This window comes from Miscanthus floridulus, chromosome 19, assembly GCF_019320115.1.
Source record: "Miscanthus floridulus cultivar M001 chromosome 19, ASM1932011v1, whole genome shotgun sequence".
In the NCBI taxonomy this organism is placed as follows: domain Eukaryota; kingdom Viridiplantae; phylum Streptophyta; class Magnoliopsida; order Poales; family Poaceae; genus Miscanthus; species Miscanthus floridulus.
In genome coordinates this window covers 14,344,734-14,361,093 of record NC_089598.1, presented here as the reverse complement: position 1 = coordinate 14,361,093, position 16,360 = coordinate 14,344,734, and the positions used below count along the sequence as shown (strand labels likewise).

At 48.4% G+C, this 16,360-nt stretch overlaps 3 protein-coding genes and 1 long non-coding RNA gene across 4 annotated transcripts; 1 reads left to right on the top strand and 3 right to left on the bottom strand.

Moving 5' to 3' along the window:
- Positions 1-622: 622 nt before the first annotated feature.
- LOC136525595 (uncharacterized) lies at positions 623-2,949 on the bottom strand. Its single transcript, XM_066518534.1, has 2 exons — positions 2,936-2,949; positions 623-2,637 (listed from the first exon to the last, which is right to left on the bottom strand). Exons 1-2 carry the CDS (start codon positions 2,947-2,949, stop codon positions 714-716), a joined length of 1,938 nt encoding a protein of 645 aa, XP_066374631.1. The 3' UTR covers positions 623-713.
- A 307-nt stretch (positions 2,950-3,256) lies between these two features.
- Positions 3,257-5,599, bottom strand: LOC136529321 (uncharacterized). The gene is made up of 2 exons (XR_010777255.1): positions 5,436-5,599; positions 3,257-4,828 (listed from the first exon to the last, which is right to left on the bottom strand). It is a non-coding gene; the product is annotated as an uncharacterized lncRNA (long non-coding RNA).
- A 4,193-nt stretch (positions 5,600-9,792) lies between these two features.
- Positions 9,793-12,548, top strand: LOC136529368 (CDT1-like protein a, chloroplastic). The gene is made up of 7 exons (XM_066522439.1): positions 9,793-10,209; positions 10,468-10,587; positions 10,678-10,912; positions 11,025-11,645; positions 11,732-11,933; positions 12,033-12,123; positions 12,242-12,548. Exons 1-7 carry the CDS (start codon positions 9,833-9,835, stop codon positions 12,300-12,302), a joined length of 1,707 nt encoding a protein of 568 aa, XP_066378536.1. The 5' UTR covers positions 9,793-9,832; the 3' UTR covers positions 12,303-12,548.
- An 847-nt stretch (positions 12,549-13,395) lies between these two features.
- On the bottom strand, positions 13,396-16,012 carry LOC136529861 (uncharacterized). Its single transcript, XM_066522912.1, has 3 exons — positions 15,732-16,012; positions 14,443-14,834; positions 13,396-14,337 (listed from the first exon to the last, which is right to left on the bottom strand). Exons 2-3 carry the CDS (start codon positions 14,823-14,825, stop codon positions 13,650-13,652), a joined length of 1,071 nt encoding a protein of 356 aa, XP_066379009.1. The 5' UTR covers positions 14,826-14,834; positions 15,732-16,012; the 3' UTR covers positions 13,396-13,649.
- Between the last annotated feature and the right edge of the window lie 348 nt (positions 16,013-16,360).

Below are 16,360 nucleotides of genomic sequence, written 5' to 3'. Positions count from 1 at the left end.
TGTTGGAATTGTATAAAACACATGGTTGTGTAGTAGACAGACTCGTTAGAAAAACTGTACCAACAACTTAATACATGGATGGGAGAGAGAAATGAGGGAGAGAGCTATGATAAGCTACTTTTTTCAGCTTCATCCTAACTCATGTCTTTGTGAGAGGAGGAGAAAAACAACTTCATAAATGAAACTGTTTTGAAAATAAGTGTTTGTCAAATAAAGTAGCTCGCAACAGCTCTATGCCAAACAGGCCCTCAGAGAGCAGGCAACTATAGTATCATAAAGTGGACTTAATGTTCCAAACAAACCACAAGCAACTACTATCACAATAGATTGCTGGAACTTAATCTATCAAACACAAATGTGTAAATCAACACATTGCTAGCACTGACGTTCAGAGACAACATATGCAATGTAGCAGTAACAACCACCCACAGAACAGTGCAAACAGAATAACAGATGCAGAACAGAATTGAACAGAACATGAGTAATTTTCCAAAGCAAGCAAAACAGGTTAAACAGCAACGCCGCATAAAGTTCCATCAAGAATTCGTTCACCATGCAGCAGTGCGGATACATTTCATCACGCGATGACATGAACATCCATCAATCCGAGTATCTGACTTCCAAAATCTCATCCCTCATCTAACAACCAAACTGCAAGCTCAAAATCCTACTAGTTGCTAAGAAACTCAGAAGAGAACGGACGGGCTCACGCATCACTGCCCTTCGCCGTAGCCCTGATCAGCTGGGATCGTCGCGGAGGTCATCGGTGTGGAGGCGCAGTCGCCGAAGGGTCCTCCGACGCCGCAGCTGTAGTTCGTCTGGAGGTCGGAGGCGACGGCCACCGAGGCGGCGAGGTTGGCGAGGTGGAGGCGGGGGAACGGAAGGTAGATGCCGTGGACGGCGACGCGCGAGTTGATCACCACGTCAGGTTCCTTCACGGGTATGTAGTTGATCCGGACCTCGTCGGTGGCGGAGCCGGTGCCGAGGGTGATGACGAGCTTCTGGTCCTCGCCGGCCAGGGTGGGAAGTACGGTGCCGGGGCGGAGGAGCAGGAGGTCGGCGCGGGTGAGGCGGTGCCCGGGGACGATGTGGAAGCGCACCGCCGAGACGTAGCCGTGGCCTCCACCGGTGAAGATGACCTGGTCGTCGAGCGCGAACACCGTGAGGTTGGACAGCTTCTCCAGCTCGGCGAACTTGACGCGCATGGCCAGCGCCACGAAGCCGAAGCCGCTGTCGCGCAGGCGGGATATGGCTTCGCGGATCATGATGCGAACGACGGAGGCGGCGGTCGCGGCGGAGGTGGCTGCCGATCTGGCGCTGAGGTGGTGGTGGCGGCGGTAGTGGTGGAGGTGGACCTGGTGGTGGTGATGCGCATGCGCGTCGTCCTCGACGCAGGAGGCGCGGGAGAGCGGCGGGATGAAGCCGTGAAGGCCGTGCACGACGTAGCGGCCGTCGTCGTAGAGCTCAGGTTCCGAGACCATGACGCCGTTGACGTACAGGCTGGCGTGGTGGACGGAGAAGGGCCCGCGCTGTGGCTGGGCGGCGACGTCGAGGCAGAAGCCGACGGAGGCTGACGGGAGCTTCATGGCGGGCGCGGCGGCGAGCTCGGTGTAGGGGAAGTAGCCCAGGGCCATGTGGTCGAGGAGGAGGTGGCGTCGCGAGCACTCGGGGCAGGAGGGCTGGAGGAATACGTCGGGGGCCGCGAAGACGGTGATCGCCCCGGGCCATGCCGCGACGGACGCCGTGTCGGCGAGGAGCGTGGCCGACGAAGCCATCTCGTTGTACCCCAGCGACGCGAGCACCTTGGCTATCTGCTGGAGGCCGAGGTCGTCGCCCGTGCCCGAGGACGCCACCCGCGCAGCGTCGTCGTGGACGGGAGGCGGAGGGCTCGCCGCGTCGCGGTACGGCTCGTCGACGACGGGAGGAGGAGGAGGCAGAGGGATCGCCGCGTCGCGGTACGGCTCGTAGACGACGGGAGGAGGAGGCGGAGGGCTCGCCGCGTCGCGGTACGCCTCGTCGACGACGAGAGGAGGCGCAGGGCTCGTCGCGTCGCGGTACGGCTCGTCGACGACGGGAGGAGGAGGCGGAGTGCTCGCCGCGTCGCGGTACGGTTCGTTGACGACGGGTGGAGGAGCCGCGGGCTCTGACTCGGACGACCCCGCCTCCTCAGCCTGCGGCTGCAGCGGCGCGAGGGAGGGCGGCATCGGATCCCCCGCGGCGAGGTGGGGAGGGGGAGGCGAGGGAAGGTCGAGCCGCGTGGTGTCCCCCGCGTCCGCGGCCGCGGCCGCGCCCATCGCCGCCATGGCGTCCTCCCCCGAGGAAGCCTGGGCGGCCACGGAGGTGAAGAAGGGGTTGAGGACGCGCAGCGACTGGCGGGTCTCCTCCGACGCCGACTCCATGCGGTTCTGGTGCATGGACGGCGCGGTATCGAGGCGGGCGGTGGCCGTCATCGTGGACGGGTAGCGGTGGTGGTGGTGGTGGGGACCGTGGCCGTGGTGCTGGAGGTGGAGATGCTGGGAGTGGGCGGCGGCGGCGGTGGAGAGGAGCAGAAAGGCGAGGAGGAGGGGCAGGTGGAACGGCGGAGCCGCCATGGCTGCTCTGCTGCGGGCGAGGGAAAAGGCTGCTGCGGCTGAAAGCCTGAAACGGAGTGGGTGGTGGAGTGGGATATCGCCAGAGGCCACAGCACAGAGCGGAGAGCGCCGCTCGCGACGGTGCCGTGCCTGTACGTCCAAAATCCTAACGGGCTCGGGTTTTGCTCTCTTGGCAAGCAAGTAGATCAATGTGAAGGACGGAAATGCCCCTCTGCACCTCTGGGCGATCTCCGTTTTGGCGGGAGAATTCTCAGATTCTTTTTTTTTTTTGGTTGTTGATGATGCACTGTCCTTGCGCTTATCTCCTGCTCCAGCTGTGTGTACTCTGCTTTTGAGTCGGTTACAGGCTTACAGCCATTGGGTTGTTCGTGGGAATGCCACGTAAAGTTGTGCTGGTTCTACCGAGTAATTTGATAACTCTAGTTTACCGCGTAATAAAGATAAAATTACATCAAGGTGAAACACACGTGCATTGAATACTGGAGAAGCTAACGTTTGATATTGTAGCTCAAAAAAATTGGAGTTGCCTGAATCTTTAGAAATTTTCAAGCAACAATCAACTAGTACAATTAAAACGACAACTCACACAATTCACATTTTTTTCTATAGCCAAATAATCATAAAATTACATGTTCCCTTAACAACATAAAAAAAATCAAGGGTACTGGGTACCAATATGATGGAACTGTACAATAGATGACAAAGCAAGAAATGCAGTCAGATCCAAATATGTAGCATACAGACACTGATTACATGTCAAAACAAAACTACAAACTGGCATACCAAGAGAGAAAAATATATAGTCCACAACCAGCTCAAAACATTCTGTGAAAGGAAATTATCCTTGCCACAAAACATCACCATAAGTAAACAAATTGTGACTAAACAAAATAAAAAACATTGAGCAACATTTAAGAGTGCATACTCAATCCCAAAACAGCAAAGCAAAGTTGGGCCGATTACATAGCATCACGAGGGAATATCCACGTTGGGCGCCCCTGACCACCACTATGCTGTGGAGTAATTGCAGTCTCTGATAACAAAGGAGTGATGATCTCATTTCTCATGTTGTACACACCAGAGTTCCGAAGAGGATCATCAGCAAGGCAAGCTGGACGGTAGTCACACATGAAGTGTATGCAGTCCTCTTGAATTCCAGTGCACCCTCCAGCTGGGAAAGACTTGGAGCAATGCTTCCCAACAAAGAGTGCCTGGTCACCCAACTTAGAGACACATCTCCATTGGCTTGGTTTGGCGCTCCAGTCTGCCTCAAAGACCTCAAATGCCACAGTGCGGTCACCCTGACTAGGACCATGACTTAACGCACAATCCCACTCAACCGTCCGTATCACCATCAATAGCCTACCACAACATTCAACTAGATAACTCATCTGCATGTACAATTTCCCATGGGGCAAAGGTTGGGGCAGTGCAAGTCTTTTAGTAGGCCTAGTTATGCATTTGATGAAGGGCAGGCCTGGTGCAGTGGTGAGAGCTGTCTCACTGAGTCACCAGGTCGTGGATTCGAAGTACCTCCGGCACTGGGTGTGCCCCCTTTAGTTATGCATTTGACAGATGATATCGTCGGCTCACTATCAAGACCACAATTAATCTCAAATATTGAGAGCTCGCAGTGAAGATCAACACCATACAACTTCCCATTAAAGAAAGCAATATCAGAAAGGTGGTTAAAACGACCGAGGTTGCTCTCTATGGCCAAGTAGGTTCCAATTGATTGCTGGAATATACGAATTGTACTGCCACTGCCCAAGATCAACGCAGCAACAAGGGAACCTGGTGATGATTCCATGGGCGAGGGCACTGCCAGCTTAGTAAAATAAGAATTATAGCTGGAGCTTGCATTGAACCACTTGATGTCTAGCTTAGGAAGGTTCCGTGTGGCCTTGGAGAAAGGGTTCATCAATGAGCACCCACCATCATGATGCACAAAGAAGAGCCAGTCATCAGCAGAACCACAGCAACGGGCATCATCTGATCCCAGCATTCTGATAATTTTACCATCTGGGATTGTCAGGAAGGTTCCGTCAAGCAGGGTGAGCCATGGAAGCGGAGGTGGCAGTAGCTGCAACAGAGCATTGGAGCGCCATGGGCGGCACACTGCCCTTAGTCGAACACGATCAGCTAAGGAGGGAAGCCACATTAGGACAAGTCCCAAGAGTTCTGGCTGGAGGTCTGGCCACGATGAAGATTGTGCCTCCATCATGCAAAGTGCAAGCCTGAGAAGAAATGAGATAGAATCAGAGTTAACAAACAACAGACTTGACAACGTGTAACTAACATGAGTGAAATAGAACCGTGTAATATTCAACAAGGCAGCACACAGTCATGGATAGCAGAAAGATAAGCTCAGGGTTTAGCAAACTCCAAAGTAAAGAACCCCCATCTTTATTTGGACGGCTGTAATTTTGCTGGATTCTTGCAGGATTTCTACACTCCTGTGCTCCAAACAGGTGGTGGTGCCAGGATTTGGATTTGGGTATTCCCTTTTCCGAAGCAAAAACATGTTCAATAAAAAAAATTACTAATAGAAGGTACAGGATCTTTAACTTTTTGATACTACTCTATATTCAACAATTAAGTATCTCCGTTCATCCAAATGGCAATCGTTCACTAATAGAAGTCTGCTCTGACATGCTAAAGCGAGCATTCCAATATTCAAACTACACAAAATTAGCTAGATCACTGCTTCCTCCTATCCAGATCGGGTCCCTGGCGTGTACTATAATTCTGATAAACTGGGACATATTGTCTCGTACTCCGTAGCAATCATCAGATGGCGTCAACATTCAAGGTCGATCCTTGTGATGCCAGAGCATTACGTACCTCCCCTTGTGTCTTGTGTTCGTTCGTGTCGTCCCGCGGGAGCGCGATGGCGAGCAAGATCTCGCGCGCGTTGTCCCGCAGCCCGCCGCCTACCTTGGCGGCTTGGCCCTCCCTCACTGCGCCCGCCGGCCACCGTGGCGCCGCCCGCGTCGTCCTGTCTTGCGAGTTGCGTCCTGCCTAGGGTTTGGCCCAATTTGGGGAGCTGGAACAGAAGACTAGACGGCCACACGAGTGGGCCGGCCTCAGGATAGTGGGCTTTGTGGGCGCCTGGGTAGTTGGCCGGTTGGGTCGCAGGACTCGCATCGCACCGGGCTGACTTCTCTATCTCAGAGAACAGAGAATTTCTGCTAAAAAAAACAGAGAATTTGTTTTTGAGCGGCGTGAGTTTGTATGCAAGAGATTTAATAGTTTTGAAAACTACTCCATCCGCTCAGAAATGATAAGCGCATTTGATTATAAAAAATTCAATCAAAAACTATTTTCACTGTTAATTTCTCTTACTATATATTATCATTTTGCTAAAAAAATCAATATAATCTCAAATACACTTTAAATACAAATCCATTGATATACATGTTCTAAACTTTGATATAATTTGGTAGTTGTTAGTAAAAAAAATTATAAGTTGACTTTTCTCTGTTTAAAATATAATTATCATTTTAGGAGTAGTTTTTTTATGCGCTCCAGATCACTCCTTTTTTTCTCTATAAACCATAGTTATGCGATCTATGTTTTTTAAACTATAATTTCTTAATATCACGGTTTCTTAATACTACATCATCCAAACAGAGGGCCTTGCTTGTTTTGCGAAAGACGTTCGGGGAATGATTTGTTGACAACAGGGTAACTTCTATTTTCTTTCAATAGGTTTCCTCTGCAATAAGTGTTTAGCAGTCATCAATAGCAAAAAACTGACTGATAAGGGCACAGAAAACGATCAAAATCTGACATGGCTGAACATATAGCAAAAGTGTTCTCAATCGATCCTATATAGGCGCACGAAAAGCACTAGTATGACTGCGGATGTGTGCATCGAGTCTGTTCGCTTGTTAGTTTCTAGGCTAATAAGTCCCACTGGTGCTGGTTTATTATGAGAGAAAAACACTGTTGACTAACTAATAAAACCTATCTGAAACCAACACGCGAACGTGCCAACGACACATGAGTACACGACTAGTCGGTGTGTTCTACCTCAATGGGCGACAAAAATAAGGTACAATGAGTTGAATAAAGAATACAATTTAGACGTCTCTCCAACTACAAGCTATCCGGGAGGGGGGGGGGGTATTTTTTTTATATATCCTATTAGTTGCATACACAAGGATAAAGAACACCTGCATTAATGTGCAGCAAAAAAAGAAGAAGGAAAAATCAATTTATCAGGACACAAGTACAGAAATAGAACTGTTTTTCACTTCACCTCTTCATACATCTCAGCTCATTCTACGGTTCTTTACAGATGCAATCATAAACACTGATCTCTTCAGAGTCACAAATTGTCACCATTTCTATGCTTCAGAGTCATGGCAGTATGGCACTGTCTATCACTCAAACCAATAGTGTTAAGTTCTTGACTTCTGAGTTCGCTGGACTGCGTTTTATCCTTAAATTCTTCAGGGGACATTTGGTCTGCAGAAATAAAAGAAAGAGTTGCAGTTGTAGTCATAGAGTTCTAAAAATATGGTGAAATGGCACTCAACCTTCATTCATATACTATGTTTCGTGTTTAGCATGGAGATGTTACCATGTTTTCACAATCATTGGTGTGAATACACCTGCACAACTCAAATAATACATACAAAAATCACCAACTGCATACAAAATAATTGATCACTGCATGGAATAAAACAGGGCTCGTAGATGATAAAACGCACTGACATTGGGTGGGAATCTTTGCGCTCTTAATGCTAAAAGCACGGTATTATCAAGTGGTGAACTAACTGATACGGAATTCACAGCTGAGTCATCGCCTTCCTGGAAGGGAATTGAACATGGGCTGGATTTACTGGAAAAAAAAGGTCAATTTGGTGGGTCCGTGGGTGGGAAATGGAGATCATATCAGAATATAGAGGGACAATTGGATTCCGAGGTGCCATTGTTGAAGATTACTGAGAGAAGGACAAGATGCAGGTTACGGTGGGTGTCCATGCATTCTGATGTTCGAGACTGGGACAATTTGCTAAGGGAGGAACTCACGAAAAAGTGGGAGCTAGTTCTGGAAAATGACCTGCTGAGAACAGGACCCGAATGGTTTCTCATTTTGCTAGAGAACACAGAAACGGAGGAAAGAGCCCATCTACTATTCTGCTTCTGGAAAGCATGCATATGTGGAATGATGCAATACATGGCAGTGGTAAAGCATCAGTGTCTGGATCAGTTAGGTTCGCTGACAGTTATTATTGGCGATCCCTGCTGAGCATCCGACACGGGTCTGAAGATGCAAGGCAAATCTCTAATGGCTAGTGGCTGGAAACTGAAAAAGGAATGTGACACTGAAGATAGATGGTAAGGAGGAGAGGAAGTGGACTTCACTGTACAGCCAGAGGGATGGGTATAAAACTGAGTGTTGATGCAGTTTTCCAACATTCTTCAGGTGCATCGAGTAGTGGTGCTGTCATCAGAGATCACTCTGGGCAAGTGCTGCTGTCAGCATGGAAGGTGAACCAACGTTGCACAACTGCAGAAGATGCTGTAGCATGCTTTAAAGGTATCCAGGATTCCAGCTTGCGGTGGAATGGATCAAGAAACCTGCTATAATTGATTCTGATTTCAGAAATACTGTAGACGTTTTACAGGCATCGATGAAGAGCAGATCCCGATACTCAAATATATGTTTGGACAGAAATCTACACCGGCTTACACCAATGCGCAGGCCAACGAAGTTGGAAGGATGGTCGTGGAAGAATGAAGGTTTGAGGATAAGAGGAGACCCCTGCAAGGAAAAGGAACTGTTGAAGAAACAGAATAGCTACAAGCACCGTCCAATAACATCACTACATCAGCAATATTTGCAAAATATGCCTTCTGAATTGCATCCCATGAAACAGTACATATTGCTTCCCTGAGTGCAAACTCAAAACAATATCAACAACTCCAATTGCCACCTGAGTGTGCTCCGGATTCATGAACTCTTAAGACCTGTGTGCTTGCACTTACACGAATTTCCGCTGCAAAAGACAGCTCAACTTTATGTCTTTGTATATGTGTATTGTAACCCTTAACAGGTTATACGCAGGCATCTCCACCCCATAACAGGGCCTTTAATGCGTGATAGTAATGATATATACTTTTGTCATTGTAACTAAGCCCAACGATTGTAACTAAACCCAACGATTAGAAGCAACATCCACCAATCACCCATCTGAAATGACAATTTCGGAGACATATGTACTACTAGCTAGCATCAAACTTTATGTAGGCATAGGGAAAACTCGGCACATCTATCCGAATGGCATAAATTTGGTTAGTGAAGTAGTAAGAATATGCTTAGAGAGGCTGAGAGCGTAGGAGGAATGGAATCTCATTGCTGACCAACGAGTAGGTGAGGAGAGAGGAGCGTGGGGAAAACTCGGCACACCAAATGATACGAATGGCATAGATTTGTTTAGTAAAATATTACTACTAGGAATTTGCTTGGGAGTTGGGAGGCTGGGAGGGATGGAATCTCACTGCTGCTGACCACCGAGGCGATGAAATGGGGGAGATGAGATGAGAGGACCGGCAACCAACTTCCCGCGGAGACCAGCAGCGAGCGCTCGAGCCGGGCTGCGGTGGGCGGTGGCCCACCGCCGCCGCCAGTGCCCCAGCTGCCTAGTAGAGCGCGATCCGCAGAGAATGCAGCGGTAGTGTGATCCTCCAAAGGGGCGGCGCTTAGGCAGTCGGCGTGGAGGAAGCCAGGGCGACGGATTCGGTGCATCGTGGCTTTTCTCCGGTGAGGCTTGCGTTGCCGTCTTGCCGAGGCGGCAGCCTGACCGGACACCGGAGGGCGGAGGCACAGAGGGTGACGTGAGGCAGAGAGCCCGCGCCCCGTAGATGTGGGCTTGTGGGCCCTACCATCGGGCTGGGCCCAGTGTAAAATAATAAAATATGGGACAGCTCATGGGCCGTAGTCCAGTTTTTTTTTTTTTTGGTAACAACTGTAGTCTGGTCTGGTTCGAAGTGGCGCGAACGCCTCCCCATCTCGCTTGCCCACGTGGCCTCGCCCGCGTCCCTTGGCGCCATCTCCGTTCCCGCCAGGTCTTCGCGCCACCCCCGTTCCCGCCAGATCTTCGCGCCATCACCCACCCGGTAACCCGCCGTATATATCCACCGTCCTGATCCGGGTCCCTCAGTCGTTAATCCCCGACCCAAATCACCAGCCAGTGAGACGGCGCTATCCTCCCCTTCTCAGGATCGAGATGGACGCCACCCCGCCGTCCAAGAAGGCCAAGACGACGAGGGCCGCGGCGCCGCCGCACAAGCTGAGGGAGGCCGCCGCTCTGGCGGACGAGGTCCGGACGCCGGAGAAGCCCGCGAAGAAGCTGGCGCCGGCGGCGGCCGCCGAGCAGATCCCGACGCCGGAGAAGCCGGAGGAGATGCCGAGGGCGCGCGGCCGCAGCGTGGCGTTCTCCGTCAAGGAGATCCGCCGGGCGGCGCTCGGGCTGCGGCGGCCGGCGGCGCAGGCTGAGGCGGCGGTGGAGGATGAACTCGAGTCCGCCGAGCGGGAGCTCGGCGTTGGCGCCGGGTCTAGCCGGAGCCCCGTCAAGCGCAAGGCGGAGGTCAAGCTGCCGGAGAGGTAAAGATCCCTGTCCCCGATGTGATTTCGGATCTGGTTTACGCTTGGAAATCGAACTGCTTGCAAATTTCGTTTTAGTTTTCACCAACGCTGATTTGAAGTTTACCTCTCGATAAAAGGGGGGATTTTAGGATGTTATATAGCAGCGAATTTATGTAATAGAACATCTAGCTGTGGGTTTGTGTAATACAATAGAACATAAATAATTACTGGGCGATTCGTTTCTCTGGTGATGATATATCTTCACTGGTATTGCAGCTACGAGATGCTCTGTGAGTTCTTCAATTGCTTGGAGAGTTCCACCCGGCTGCTCCGTATGAAGGGATCCAAGGCCACTTTCCCCAACATCTGTTCTAGCATTCAGCATTTGACTGAGCGGTATTAATCTTGTTCACAAGTAGTCATACGATAACTGTTGTGCTGGATTATTGTATTTATAAGTTACCTAATTTTTGTGACTGTCCACAGGAGATTTACCCACAGCCATCTTGCACAGCTCAAGTACATAATGCCAGAGGCAATCGTCATCAATAAGATCCTTTTGCGTGATGACACGACTTGCTGCATGTACCCTGATCTTCAGGTGAACCTCATAGTCAGTGCTGTTGAGAACGTCGTGAAGCAGAAGGGGGAAACAGCATACCTAGCATTAAGAAGGATATTTAGGCAGAGGCTTGTGGAATTCTACAGGGAGCACCCTGAGGTAAGGAAACCATGTTATGCTTCACAGTTGGTTACTGTTTCATCAGAAGTTCAAGCTTGTTCTTCTAATAAGATAAAGATTATAATAATGTTGCCTCTGTTGTTAATTTCAGGGAGATGACATTCCAGAGCATGAGTTGCCACATCCATTTAACCCAACAAGATCAAGCATACCCCAGGATGAACAAAGGACTGTTCTTGAATCTTCTTCCCCACTCAAGCCATCTGTTGTCAATGGACAGCAGACCGCTGTGATGTCACACATGTCACAGTCATTCAAGAGAAGGTTTTCACAGAGATCTCCAATCAGCTCTACAACAGCTAGTGCACCCAGTCCACTGGTGAAAGTTGCTTCCACTGTTCCATCACCGCTGAGCAGAATTTCCCTCTTCAGTCGGGATGTTTCTGGCAGCATGTGCGTTGATGATACATCAAGTGCTAAAGAAGCCGTCTACAAGTCTGGTGTTTTAGAAAACACCCCTGCAAAATTTGCCTCTACACCAGTGAGGTTAATGGCGCCTACGCCAGACCTCAGGACACCAAAGAGACCGATCTCTGCCACAGGTTATGACACTCCGCCTCTGAAAATGGCAAAGAGATCAGCTCGTGCAAAGTTGTTTACCACTCCAACAAAGGATACTAGTATGGATGGAGAGAACCAAAGTGCAAGCATATCTGGTGCTGATGCTGATGATGAGTTACTCAGTTTTCTTCCACAATCCCTCCTTCAATCGGTAAGTCCTTGCCGATACCTGCAATGATTTCTCAGTTGACTGTTTGCTCTATTATGAACAAAGAATAACATATGTATTGCTTACAGGTGAAAGAGAAGGAAGAGAGGGCTTTGGAGGAGAAGGAAACTGGGTTTGCTGATCAGGTTAAAAGGCAGAAGTTGATTGCTTCCCTGCCAAGCACCTTTGACATCATATTCCTTATCTATCAGTCAAGACAGCGGTCTGTAATGACAAAGCAGGAGCTGATCCACAAGATAATTGCAAGCAGTCCTAAGATAGCAGACAGAAGTATGTGTGAACTTTTATTTGTATCTGTTTTTTTTTTCTGAGACATTTGTTGCCTCAACCTTTTGCAACGATTCTGACATTGAATGAATACTTCTGTAGGTGAAGTTGAGGAGCATCTGGCACTGTTGAAAGAGCTCGTTCCAGATTGGATCTCTGAGAAAACTGCCCGGAGCGGAGATGCTCTGTGCTGGTAAGCCTTTTTTTAAGATTCATGTTTGATGCTCAAGTATTAGTACTCCCTGATCCTCAGCTACCCTTAGCATTTTTTAAATATGAGAAGTCTAATTCATTGCTCTGTTAATTTTCAGCATTGATGCCACTTTGAGCCAATCAGAAATTCGGCAAAGACTGTATGCTGCTGCTGAGTAGGGAGAAAGCTAAAATGACGAGCGCCTGAAAACAGCACAAGCTAGGATTCACTCAAGCCAAGGGTCCTGAGATGCGGCCGGCTCATGTGCACTTCAGTTTCTATTGCTTTGTTGTGATAGAAACCTTAACTAGATGAAATGAATGACATGTATAGTGAAGCCATTCTAACAACTGATGCTTCCTCGTTCTTAGTTCGTCTCTTTGTAAATCCCCTTTTCTGAAATACCACTGAAATAAAAAAAAATGTTCTGCTGCTGAGTCCATTTGTCTACTGAATGACTGGTTCGTCTCTTTGTAAATCCCCTTCTCTGAAGTACCACTGAGATCACAAAAATGTGAAGTCTGCTGATGAGTCCATTTGTCTACTGAATGACTGGCTTTCAGAGATCTGATTCCACATGCATTTTCTGAAAGCAGTGTGGTGCTGTTTGGTTCAGCCGAGGGAGTGGTGACAGAAAAAGGTATGGAAGAGCTCTGTAAACATAGACAATTGACGCGAGCAAGGCGTCCACGATCGTAGCGATGCAACTCGTCTTGGAGACGGGTCTGGTTTGGTTGATCTCCCGGGTCCCGGCGCCCGTACTGAACATGATTGCGCTGCCCTATCTGACGTTCTTCAAGCCACTCCAACGGCACAGCCGCCGCCTCTGTCCTCCAAGCTCCAATCTCATGCTGCGTCGTGCGCACACATGGCTGCGACGGACCGTGCCAAACATTGTCCAGCAAGCTGGCAAAATGATCCACCGTTTCACTTCGCCAGACGCACTGGCATAGCACAACAGACACAGAGGACCGGCAACACACCACAATGAAACCTAGAAAAGCTGAAACAGCTCACAACACAAGACTAGCTACTCAGTTCAGTATTGATAATTTTCTGAAGAAATGGTCCATGGCAGTGTGACTCCAACGATACTGATGCTGCACTCCTGATATGAAGTATTCCTTCTAGTTTCAACATATACATACATAACTGCCAGCTCTGCTTATCAAATCTCACTGTAGCACCGGGGAAGCAGCATGCATCACATACAATAGGACACAAGACAAATTAGAAGATGGAAACGGTGAGAAAAAAGCATTCAGCTGAAAACGTCTATTATTTCAGTGTTGCTGAGCTTACATGTTACAAGTGAATGAAAAACACGGCATAGCCAGATAATAATTAAAAAAAAAAGTTGAAACATGATGCAAAGCAAGACTTGTCTTGGGGGCATATCTCATCAAGGTCATACTTGCCTTGTGGGCAGAGACCCATCACCAACATACTGATAGGCAGAGTCCAGTCTCCAATTCAGGATATATATGAGAAACCCAAAATAACAAGCACGCTTTGTGGAAAGCGGATTACATAGCTTCAGAAGGGAAAAACCATGTTTGACGACCTCTTCTACCACCTTGTGTCTGCACCACCACAGCCTCGGGCAACAATGGTGTGATCTTCCCATTTCTCATGTTGAAAACACCAGAATCACAGAGAGGATCCACACGAGGTTCTGACTTGAGATAGTCGGAAATGAAGTAAATGCAGTCCTCCTGAACCCAACAGTCTGTAGCAGGGAAGGACTTGGAGCATCTGCCAACAAAGAGTGCTTGGCCTCCCAATGTCTCGACTGTCTTCCACTTACGGCAAGAATCTGCAGTCAAGTCTGCCTCAAAGACATCAAACCAAACAGTACGTGCACGCACCACATGCTCATCTGTTATGGGGACCAATATTGCGACATCCCTCCTCACATGCAACAGCTTACCATCAGATTCAACCAGATAATTGAAGTTTACATATGTGCACCTCTCGTCGTAGGTACATCTCCTTGAAGCCTCAATGGAGTCAACTATACATCTGGTGGCTGATATTTTTGGCTTGCCTTTGTGGCCCTCGCCAATCTCCAAGACAAATAGATTTGCATACATATTGAGAGCATACAGCTTTCCATCAAAGAACACAATATCAACGATGCTCTCAATATCTTTGTTGCTGACTGTGTCGGTGGCAATTGGGGGCTGGCAAATAGAAATTGTACCATGAAAATAGCTGTCCGTGGTAAACGCAGCAAAAAGCGAATCTGGTGTCAAGGTCACGGATGAGGGCACCGCCAACTTATAGAGAAATGAATTTCTAGAGTAGGCATACCTATACCTCATGGTCCTCATCTCATGACGCCAAATAGTGGTAAGGTTATGAAGCTCTAACTTAGCCTTGGAGAAAGAGTTCATCAATGAGCACCGACCATTATTGTGAACGAGGAAGAACCAGTTGTCCACAGAACCATGGCAAGAAGCACCACGCGGTACAGGCATACGGTGAATTTCACCACTTGGAATGCTGAGGAAGGTCCCATCAAATAAGGCCACCCAGGGGAGCGGTGGGGGCAGGGGCTCAAGTCGAGCATTGCAGCGCCATGTGCGGCAGACTGCTCTTAGACAAACACGATCAGCAAAGGAGGGGAGCCTCTTAAGGACCAGACCCAGAAGCTCCGGCTGAAGGTCTGGCCAAGGTGAAGATCGTGTGCCCATCATCATGCAAGAAGACTGCACAAATAACAAGAAGTGACCGAGGATTCAGAGTTTTAGCCAAGTTAACAGTAAACAATAAACATAACTATGAAAACACGCATCCTTGTTCGAACACTTGTATTGACTCTTTTATAGTATATAGATATAGATAGGCAGCTACAAGTTTGTACTTTGGGATGGGGGTTTCAAAATCTTTGTACATGTTATCTCTGTTTTAGTTTTCAGGTTATTATAACAAAGTTAAAGTTAATAGTAACAACAACAACAAAGCCTTTTAGTCCCAAGCAAGTTGAGGTAGGCTAGAGTTGAAACCCAACATGAGCCTCTAGTCATGGTTCAAGCTTAAAGTTAACAGTAAACAACAAAAATAACCATCCGTAAACTCCTGGTGACAAAAGCAGCAGCATAAAGTAACACATGGAATTTGAGAAGGCAACTGCAACCAACCTGAATATATAGAATTATGGTAAAGACTAAATAAAAATGGACCTAGTAATATATAGTTCTTAAAGAAAAATGGACCTAGTAGTATATAGTTCTTAGGAATTCTCATTTTACTTTCCAGATATGTTGATTATATATACTAACTAGTGCAAGAAGGCAAAAAATCCTTCCAGGATTTCTACTTTTTCCTGAAGAATCTGCAGACTTCCATTGAAATTCCTACGTTCTAGTGAGTGATTTAACGAGTAAAGGGCTGGCCACCTAGCAATCATAAACTATGGCTAATATCAGCACATAATATCCACCGATTTGAATTCTCATTTTCATTAGAAAAAACAATCCAGATAGAACGAACAGTGTTGTCATGCAGATGAGATGGTCTGTATATGTCAATCAAACCCGCATACCAAATTAATCAGGCCACCTCAGAAGGACACGAATATCAGGGGATAGGGGCCGGGGACTTACGACCAATGGCGGCCGGTCAGAGAAGCGAGGAGGCAGGGAACCGACTCGCGCATACCCTGGGTTGCCTTGCCTGGCTGCACAAACGCCGAGAGGGATTCTTCAAAGGAGGCACGCCGCAGGTAGACGGGGGTCGTCTTTGGAGGTAGAGACGGGTGGCGGATCGGAGATTCGGATGGCTTTCCCGGTTTCCCCGGCGAGGTTTTACATCGCCGGACTCGCCGAGGGCGAGCATGCGCAGCGGGCAAGCGACGGCGAGGGCTTTCAGATCGTCGGTGGCCCGGTGGGACCGTGGGAGACAGAGGGGAGTGAAGGGAAGGGAAACATTGGGCTGGGCCGTTAAAATTTGAAATGTTACGGCCCAGTTCATCAGAACGATTGGCCCATGCTTGTTCAGTTTGCGTTTCACTTGTAGCATCAGAAATCCATTCAGTTTCCATCTCAGAAGAAATATGCAAAAATTCCACCGGAATTCGAGATAAAACTCGTGTTTCATGCTGTAGCTACAACAAATGGGACCGAGATACTGCAACTTAATAAGGAGCAAGGGCAAATGCCATGAAAGACTGTTTTCCCAAAGAATAAGGAGCAAATAACTTGTGAGAATGCAATCTATCGTCGGAAAGCAAGGG

What these genes read in the sequence shown, in the direction of transcription:
- LOC136529368 (XM_066522439.1), top strand. Translation starts at nt 9,833, where the DNA reads ATGGACGCCACCCCGCCGTCCAAGAAGGCCAAGACGACGAGGGCCGCG. An exon ending in TCTACAGGGAGCACCCTGAG is followed by an intron (nt 10,913 to 11,024) that starts GTAAGGAAACCA and finishes TGTTAATTTCAG; the next exon opens with GGAGATGACATTCCAGAGCA. An exon ending in CACAATCCCTCCTTCAATCG is followed by an intron (nt 11,646 to 11,731) that starts GTAAGTCCTTGC and finishes TATTGCTTACAG; the next exon opens with GTGAAAGAGAAGGAAGAGAG.
- LOC136529861 (XM_066522912.1), bottom strand. Translation starts at nt 14,825, where the DNA reads ATGATGATGGGCACACGATCTTCACCTTGGCCAGACCTTCAGCCGGAG. An exon ending in CATGAGATGAGGACCATGAG is followed by an intron (nt 14,338 to 14,442) that starts GTATAGGTATGC and finishes TACCACGGACAG; the next exon opens with CTATTTTCATGGTACAATTT.